The sequence below is a fragment of the Onychostruthus taczanowskii genome, unplaced genomic scaffold (assembly GCF_017590055.1).
Source record: "Onychostruthus taczanowskii isolate IOZ18803 unplaced genomic scaffold, ASM1759005v1 scaffold81, whole genome shotgun sequence".
In the NCBI taxonomy this organism is placed as follows: domain Eukaryota; kingdom Metazoa; phylum Chordata; class Aves; order Passeriformes; family Passeridae; genus Onychostruthus; species Onychostruthus taczanowskii.
This window is the reverse complement of record NW_024506002.1, coordinates 483951-492852: the sequence shown is the minus strand read 5'-3', so window position 1 is coordinate 492852 and position 8902 is coordinate 483951. Positions and strand designations below refer to the sequence as shown.

The 8902-nt window shown below is 65.2% G+C and overlaps 1 protein-coding gene across 1 annotated transcript in view; it reads left to right on the top strand.

Annotated features, from left to right (window-relative positions):
* Positions 1-1832, top strand: part of LOC121346462 (basic proline-rich protein-like) — a 2204-nt gene extending 372 nt beyond the window's left edge. The window contains exons 2-3 of the mRNA XM_041424311.1: positions 118-317; positions 373-1832. Of these exons, the coding sequence (XP_041280245.1) occupies positions 118-317; positions 373-1832 (1660 nt within the window). The remainder of the gene's footprint in view (positions 1-117; positions 318-372) is intronic.
* Positions 1833-8902: the final 7070 nt, after the last annotated feature.

Here is an 8902-nt window from a genome sequence, read left to right as displayed (position 1 = left end):
CGGGGCGGGCAGCCCGGGACACGGCGGCCTCGCGGCCGCTCCGGGGGCTTCGCCCCGCGCCCCGCAGCCTTGCCGGGGGCTAGGCCCTGCCGTGCTGCCCCGCGCCCGCTCCCGCAGCCCCCGGCTCAACAGTTGCCCCCGGGGCCGCTCCCCGGCGGAGCGTCCCGCAGCCCCGGCAGCCGCGGCCGGGCCCCCGCGCTGCCGCACCGGGGCAGCCCCGGACATGGAGGTGGCGGCGGCCGCGCTGCCCCCGGGGAGGGCTCTTCCGCCACCGCCCGGCACCCCGCCGGCCGGCACCCGCAGCCGAACCGACCCGGGCACAGCGGCGGCGCTGTCAGTGCCCGCCGCGCCCCCGCCGCTGTCCCGCCGCAGGACGTCGCCGGTCCCCCCAGCCCGCACACCCCCCCCGCGACGCCCCACCGCCGCCCCCGGGGGTGTCCCGGGACCGTTTCCATGGAGATCCCGTCCGGACGGCCGGAGGGGGGGTCGGGCCACCCGCTCCCCTCCGCTTGCCCCCGTGTGCCGTGGGTGCGGGGCGGCGCGGGCCCGGGGTGCCCGGGCAGCGGGGGCCGGGGTCCAGCGCGGGGCGGCGCGGGGCGGTGGGTACGCACCTGGGGCCGAGCCGCCGCGCGGACTGCGGGTCCCGGCGTGCCGCGCGCCCCGGCCCGCGCGGGGGGGCCGGTCCGGAGAGGGAACGGGCGGGCGCGGGGAGGGAACGAAGGAGGGAGCGCGGGGAGGGAGGGAGGGGGCTCCGCGCCCGGCGCGGCCCCGGGAGGGGCGGGGGTCGGGAGGCCGCCGCGCCCGGGGTTCGGCACGGCACGGAGCGGAGTGGCTCGGCACGGGGAGAGCTCAACGCACACACGCCCCGCAAACACACACGCCCGCCCGACCCCGCGCCGGGGCACCGGCTCCCGCACCGGGGAGCGACGCTCGCTCCGCACCGGGGGGAGGAGAAGGATGGAGGAGGAGGCGGCAGCGGGGGCGGGCGCTCGCTCCACGCCCGGGCAGCGCCGGGCGCCCGACAGCGGGCAGAGCCGGACGGGCAGCGCGCGGCGAGCGCGGCGCACGCAGCCCCGTTGCCCGCAGTCCCGATGTCCCCAGCCCTAGAGTCCTCAGCCCCGGTCCCCGACGCCCCGCTGCCCCCCGCCCCGTTGCCCTCCGCCCCGTACCCCCCGCCCGGTGCCCACCGCCGGGCGCGGCCGTGGGAGGGTGGGTGTCTCCGGGCGCAGCGAGGCCGGCCGGTTGAGAGAACGCGGACCCGCCTGCCCAGCCCAGGTGGGCGTGTGGCCCCCACCCCTGCGACGCTGCCGCTGGGTGACCCCCCGGGCCCGCTCCCCCCTCCGGCTCGTTATCCCGCGGGGCGCGCAGCGCTGCGGGGCGGGGGTCGAGGCGCCTCCCCCGCGCCATGCGGGACATCGAGCGGCACGGCACGGTGCGGCGGCCGCAAGTTTGTCACCGGTCCCCGCCCGCGGCACTGGGGCCCGCAGGCCCGGAGGCCGCCGCACCCTCGCCCTGGCCCCGCCGCCCCCCTCCGCCCGGCCCCCGCGTACCGGCAGCTGGGGGGGCCGCGGGGGTCCCTGCTCCTGCACGACCCGGAGGGGAGGGCGGGACTCGCCCCCCCCGCCCGCGGCGCGGGGGCTGCACGGGGACGGACAGGACCGGCTGGTCCCGGGGCGGGGGGCGCGATGCCGCCACGGTGTCCCCCGTCCCCGTGCGGTGGCACCGCGCTCCGGCATGGAGCGGCCCCGGGGGCGGCCAGGGGCCAGGGGCTCCCCGGGGCCGGGTCCCGCAGGGCTGCGGGGTGGGCTCGCACCGGGGCGGTGCTGCGGTGACCGCGGCCGCGATCCTGCGTGGGCGCCGAGCGGGGGCTGGAGGATGTCACTGTCCCGCGCCCGTGGCGTGCTGCTCGGACCCCTGTGGGCCCCGTTGCTGATCTCCATGGGGTCCGTGCTGCCCTCACCGCTGCAGGACCCATTTGCTCCCCCGGTTAGGTCCATCCGACGGCGAAGTCTCTTCTTGGTTCAGCGTTGCCATGGCCGGGGCCTCCAGGAGGTGGGCATGGGCTCCAGGGTGTGGCCAGCCCCAGATGGCACATCTGGATTGGCAGCCACCCCCTGGTGTCACCTGCCGGGAGAGTCCTCTCCAGCCTCTGCCCCAAACCTTTTCAGTGCCTAAGGAGAGGGAAAAACATCTTACCCAGAGACTGAGCTCTATTTTTTGCAGAAAAGGCCACAGCAGCCTGGGGCAGGAGATGGCCTGTCCCCCTTTTGGGGCTGTGGGGGCTTGGAGAGCAGTTTGGGGCAGGCATCTGTGGGCAGAAGAGTGCTGAGCTTGTGGGGCATGAGATTCAGGAATTGTAGACAGCACTGAGAGGGGTGGCAGGGTGAAACACGGGGCTGCCAGAACCGTGGGAAGGCAGAGAGCCAGGGCTTCACCGAGGAAGGCCATGAGGGAGGAAGCTCTTCCTGCAGATGGGAATTACTCCACTTCTCCACATTATATTGAACCTTTTCCCACTGTTGCCTCCAGTTAGACTGTGGGTAAAAGAAGTGCTCCAAGAGGGCATTTCAGGCTGGGTGATGGTCAGAAAGCCAGGCTGGCGCAGCCTGAGACAGGCACATGACCCCAGGTTCATAAAGACCTGCCTTATTTGCATCCTGGTGCAATTTAAAACAGACAGTTTGAGTAACAGCCTCATCCTGCAGCTGCCTCACCCCATCCCTGCAGGAATTGCACCCAGGGTTGCATGATGCTGACTGGGAGAACTCTGCATCCCGTCATCGCATCCTTTGACATGCCATTGCTCCCACCTCATTTAATTAGAACCTTTAAAATCTTCAGGATGGGATAATTTGCACCAAAGGACTTTAGAAGGTGGTGGTGAAAAATTCTGTGGCTCTCTTGTTCTAGGGAAATGGAAAGGTCTGGGAAATCAGGGGCATTCTCCATGAGGTAGTGGAGGTAATCAGGCACCAGCCATGGACTAACTTGAAGAAATGCCAATGGGAATGATCTGTCATAGTGAAAATACGATAAAAGGACCCTCATCGGGATTCCTCAAGGGAATCAAGCCAGGCCTCGTGCTGCAGGGGGAGCTGGGGGCTCCTTTACCTCCCCTCCATCCTGGGGACACATCCCCCAGGACCTCCCAGCTGTGGGCAGCCCCAGCTGCTGCCTCACCTCAGCATTTCCTCCACACCACCTTCCTGGGCAGCAGGACTTCTGCCAAGCTCCACAGGTCCAAGGGCAGCTGTGAGCCCGCCGAGAGCTCAGGGCAGCCCCTGACGTGTGTGTGTCCCCTGCCTCCTCCGCTCCCCTGGGCCACCAGGGCTCGAGCACTCAGCTCTGACCCGGCCTGCAGTACTGTTGCTGTTGCTTTTGTCATTACTGCTGCATTTTGTGTCCTTTTATTATTGATTTCTCCTCTCCCCACTGTTTTTTGGGCAGAATCATTGCCCCCTCCCTGACCAGAAAGCAGAACATGTTGGTTGACACAACCAGCTGGGCATGGCACACTCTGCTCCTGCCAGGCTGCTGTGGGGAGACCCTGACCCTTCTGGGAATCACGTTAGCCCCAGCCATGGTTGAGCAGCCAGGCTGGCAGGCGTCTCTGAATGAGTTGGGATCATGGAGCCTTCTCCTCTGGCAGGGTGGTGGCAGCTGGTGGCAGCAAAGGTGGCTTGTAGTTCCTGGCACCAGAAGAAGAGGGATGAGGTGATGCCCCATGTGCTCCATGTCACCTCCATGTCCAGGGCAGAACCAGCCCTGGACACCTCAGCTTCCGCTGGGAAGGTGGGGCTGTGACTGCAGAGCCAGGGGATGGGTGTCCCATTGGGAGGAACAGTGTGTCCATTTCTGTGGGGTCTGGAGATTTCTCACTGAGTTTCTTGGCACTTTTCTGAAGAAGGAACCTCCATGCTGCTCCTTCTGAGGTGGGCAGAGCTCACCTGGGTTTGGCTGGTGCAGTGACATTGTGGAGAGGTGTCACCTCTACCTGTAGCCCTTGTCCTCCCACATTCCATGGGCTGTCCCACTCCGACAACAAACACTGGTAGCATGGGTGGCAGTGCAGATAGAAGGTGACAGTGTCAGAGTGGCTGCCTTGTCCTCCCTGCTGGCAGTCGGGGACAGGGAATGGTGGGCAGGGAGGCCGCAAGTGCTGTGGGGCACATGACAGGCCAGGCTGCTGCCTGCTGTCCTGCTGTGCAGCCCCTCTTCCCCGTGCTCCCCAGGGGACACGGCGCTCAAGAGGGACACGGGACAGAGTCCCACCTCCTGCGTGAGAAACTGGATCTGTTATGAGCTCAGAGGCTGACATTTTGAACCCAGCTGCTGGGGCCAAAACAAGGCTGCTCCTGCCTCGGGAAGTGAATTTCATGGATTGAGATTTTGGGTGGCTTCCTCTTGGACCATCCAAGGGAGTTTGGGATTGGCCTCTTCCTCCTTATCCACTCCAGGCCTCCGTGCTGGCTGGAGAAGTGTGCATTGCCCGTGGTGAGCAGCACAGACAGGAGTCAGCAGGCACATACTGTCTCTGCTGCCCTCCTCCTCCTCCTCCACATCCCAGGAGAAGCCCTGGGCTGGGAGAGCACCGCTGACGGGTGAGAATGTGGGATCGCCAGGACAAAGCAGGGAGGAACCATGTTCTGCCTGGGAGCCAAGAGAATAGCTGGCAGTCAGGGCAAGGGCAAAGTGATGGAGGGGAGGAGAATACAGTGGGTGAGCAGAGGTTGGGGTGCCAGGGGAGCTCAGAAATCAGGTGAGGAGCCTTGCAGGGCTAGCAGGGGTGAGAGGGGTGACTGCACAGAGCTCTGGCTCCACTCCAGCCCTTTTCAATGCAGCATGAGGCTCTGGAGAGTAGCTGGCTGTGGGCAGAACAGGGCCTGCCCCTGCTCCCAGGCTGCCATTCCAAATTCCAGCTCCTTTAGTGTCTGTCCCCCAGCCCTGATCTTCCCAGGTCAGGCCTCTGGGGGGGGGGGCTGCTCCTAATTATAACAGCAGACAAAGAGCTGGGCTCTGATTGCAGTGCTGCATCTGACAGCCTGTGCTTGGGGATGCTGGAAGTGCTGCTGGCAGTCATGGCAGTGGCCAGGCTGTGTGGGGGATTGAGGCCCCCCAGGAGTTGGAGGCTGGAATGGCTAGCAATGCCTGGCCTCAGGCATCATTCCCAGGCTCCTGGCTGCTGCTGCTCTGCCAGCTGAGAAGCCCCCATGGAGGCTCCAGATGGCCTTGGCTTGGGCAGGACAAGGGTGGCCAAGGAAGGTCCAGTTGGGAGCAGAGGTGGAGCAGGAGCATGGAGTGGGCTGAGGCAAGGAGGGACATGGGGGCTGAACCAGACCCACATCTCCCACAGGCGCCGAGTGGGCAGGAGTGCGTCCCAGCGTGTCCCAGTGTGTGCCCCAGGGGCATTCCTGTGCTTCTCCCCCCATCTCTGCCATGGGAGCTTGGGGCTTGCCAGAGCTCTGCCGTGTGCAGAACGGAAGGTGCCACCTCTGCGGCAGCTGTGCTCAAATGAAGCTGGCCAGGGCACACGTACACACAGCTGCCTGCCAGGAGGACATCTGCCTCTGCTCACCCTTCAGCTTGGCCTCAGTCCTGCCCTTTGAGGCCCTTCACATTCCCCCCAGGAAGTTTTTGGTTCACTGACTGTGCTGGAACTCAACCAGGTGTCCCCCAGCTCTGGGATGCTGCTGGTTTGGGTCTGGGTACCTCATCCCCTGTGCAGGAGTGCAGCCCGGTGCTTGCTTCCCACCTGGTGCCACTGACATCCCACCCTGATGTGTCACTGTGGGAGCTGCAGGGTGGCAGCTGGGACAAAGTCATCAGGGGACACGAGGATTTCCCCCTTTCCTCTCCAGGCAGCTGGGTACAGGCAGGGACCCACCATCTCCTGGAGACCCTGACAGAATGTGACAACACAGCCCGAGTGAGTGGGTTCCCACTCTGGAGGGTGACAAGGCTGGCGACAGCTCCCCCAGGATGTTCACAGCCGCAGGTATTGGTGTCCCAGCGCTGTCACCGAACTGGTGTGAGGAGCAGTGGGTAACACCACAGGCACCCCCGAGCCACAGAGGGCCCCAGCCACCCACGTCCCCAGGAATGACCCCCTGAGGTGTGAGGGTCCCGACTACAGCATCTCGGCAGAATCTCCGGCTCAGGTTGTGCCGTGTTGGATACGGCATCTCCATGGAAACCCTCGGCTCGGGCGGTGCGGGCTTGGGAGATGCCATCTCCACGGAAACCGCTGCGGCGCCCGGATGCGGCCGGGATGCGCCGGGCACCGGGTACCGCGGCGGGAGGAACGGAGTGTTAGCGCGCTCCGGGTGCGGGGCGATGGAGGCTGAGAGACTCGGGGAGCAGGACCGCCCCTGTCCCCGGCACGGGACATGTTGGGGAGAGCATTTCTGAGCCTAACGTTCCAATCCCAGACTCGCCTCCCCTGTCCTGTTTGTCCCGCAGTGTGCCAGGCTGAGCCTCTCGTCTCCGTGCGCTCGGGGGGCGGTGCTCAGCCCTTCTCGCACCCCGGGGAGTGGAGCTCGGGCCCATTCTGGGGAGGACCGTTTCCAGCCCATGGGGGCTGGAGGTGTTCAGGGACACGGAAATTCCCGGATCCCAGTGGGCAAAGGTACAGGACCGCAGGGATCCACCCCAGGGATCCAGGGGTGCTCCATGACGGCCCCAGTGCTCGCATTCACATCCTGAGCCTGGGAAGCTAGAGGGACAAGATTTCAGCTGCAGAAACAGCCCAGACGAAATATTTTACAGGTTATTTATAGCCTGCATTTTAAAAAAGATAACAAAAAAGAAACAAACAAACAAACAAAAACCCACCAAAAAACAAAACCAAAAACAAACTACCCCCCCCTAAAAAAACAAACAAACAAACAAAAACAAAAAAACCCAACAAAAAAAAAAAAAAACCAAAAAAAAAACCAAAACCCAAACCCCAACGTCCCCAAAAAACAGCGACCAAAAGCCTTTTGTTTGTTGATTTTAAATCTGCCTTTTACTCCATCCCGCTCCCACTGGCCTCCCGGGACGCCGGGTGCAGGAGCCCGGCTGCGCCGGCAGCGCCCCGGCGCTGGAGCGGCCCTTGCTCGGGGCAGGTCCCTGTCCCGGGGCACCTCGCGGTGGCCGTGCTCGGCCCTGCCCCGCCGCCCGTGTGCCAGCCAGGCCGGGCGGCCCCGGGCCCGGATTAGCCCCCGCTCCCCGCTGGCACCGGGAGCAGCTCGGCCGCCCTTGCCGCGGCTCCCGGCTCCGTAAGCCCGGCTTTGACGTAGCCCGGAAAGTAGGCCAGTAAGAGCAACCGCAGCCGCTCGCGGCTCTCGGGGGACGCGGCGCTCAGGCTGCCGAGGGAGGGCTGCGTGTTCGCACCGCGGCACCTTGGCTCCCGTGGCCCACGCGGTGGCCGGAGACAACAGGGCTTTGTCCGGGTTCTCCTCGACTCGCACCCTGTGTGGCAGCCTGCGGCCGGCCCTGCTGTCACGGGGAGAACGACGATCAGGCTGGGGAAGTCCCCGCGAGGAGCCACCCCAGCCCGCAGCCGTGCCAGGTTCCCCGGCCCGTTGGAAAGGGCTCTCACCCCCTTCCCCGCTGACCTGGGAGGCTGCAAGTGGGCATCCCTGGCGTACCCCTTTCCTGCGGCAGACCTGGAACGGCTTATTTATTGAAAAACCCCAAGCTCCTATGCCCAGTAAATCCATTTCTGCAGAGAAGTCAGAGGGCCAAGTGTTGCCTCGATGTGGGGGCTCCAGAGGAGCCTGTGCTGTAGCAGGAGCCTGGAGGGGCGGGGATGTCAGTACCAGTGGTCACCCCACACCAGGCTCCCTCCTGCACAACCCAGCAGCTCATGCTAATGTTGTCCCTGTTTATATTTGAAGCATCTCTGGGTACTGGAAGCCTCAGTTCAAGCCAGTCCAGTCCAGTCCAGTGCTGCCGTTCCTCACAGGAAGAGGCAGATCCAGATGTGTGGCAACAGCTGTTCCCTCTCAGGCTGAGCATCACCCCCACTCAGGCTGCCAGACCCACCAGCTCTGTGTGAGGCAGGGATCCATACAGGGATCTGCACCTCGGCAGGTCTTGTCGCTGCTCCAGGTGATCCAGCTTGTGACAGCTGCAGACCTGCTTGCTCCAGGTCTGAGCTGGTGTTACACCTGCCGGCCTCGGTCCTCTGCAGGATCTGCACCTGAGCGCTGCCCACCATCTTCCCGGCCCTGGAGGGAGCATCGCATCGGAACTGGGGAGGTCCCAGTTCAGGCTGGGGCAGGGCCAGACTTCGCGGGGCAGTGCTCCCCTCTTCAGGGACACAGGTGACACCACGCGCGGCAGCAGCATCCTTTGCTGTGGGGTGGGCCAAATTCGGGGGCTGAAAGCACGTGGGGGGGTTCCCCCTCCCTGCAGAGAGGCAAACAGCAGGACAGCACCCCGCAGGTCCTGCTGAGCCCGAACCAGCTCTGCTGTAACAGGTCCCCCGGACCGTTCCCAGCCCGGCTACCCTCAGCATCCCGGGTCTGGAGCTGAGGAGGTGGGCTGGGTGCTGGGACAGCCCATCGTGTCCAGCCAAACACTGTCCAGGCTGGGGAGGAGGAAGGCAGAGCCATTGGCCAGGGCAGGCGAGGGAGGCTCCCTGCAAGAGGGACGGGGACAGCGGTGCCGCAGAGATCTCCTGGCCTCAGTCGCCGGGGGCTGGGGGCGGCTCTGGGGGACTGCCGGCAGGTGGAGGGGCTGGCAGGGGATGCTGCCTCCCCCTCTTCAGGGCGCTTCACCTTTTACAAAAACAAACACGACCCCCCTTGCCCTTCACGACATCTCCGGGGTGAAGGTTTCCCATGGCAAAGGGATGCAGGCTCTGCTGGGGCCACCAGCCTCGCGAGGGGCTCTCGGCGTCACGGCACGGAACTGC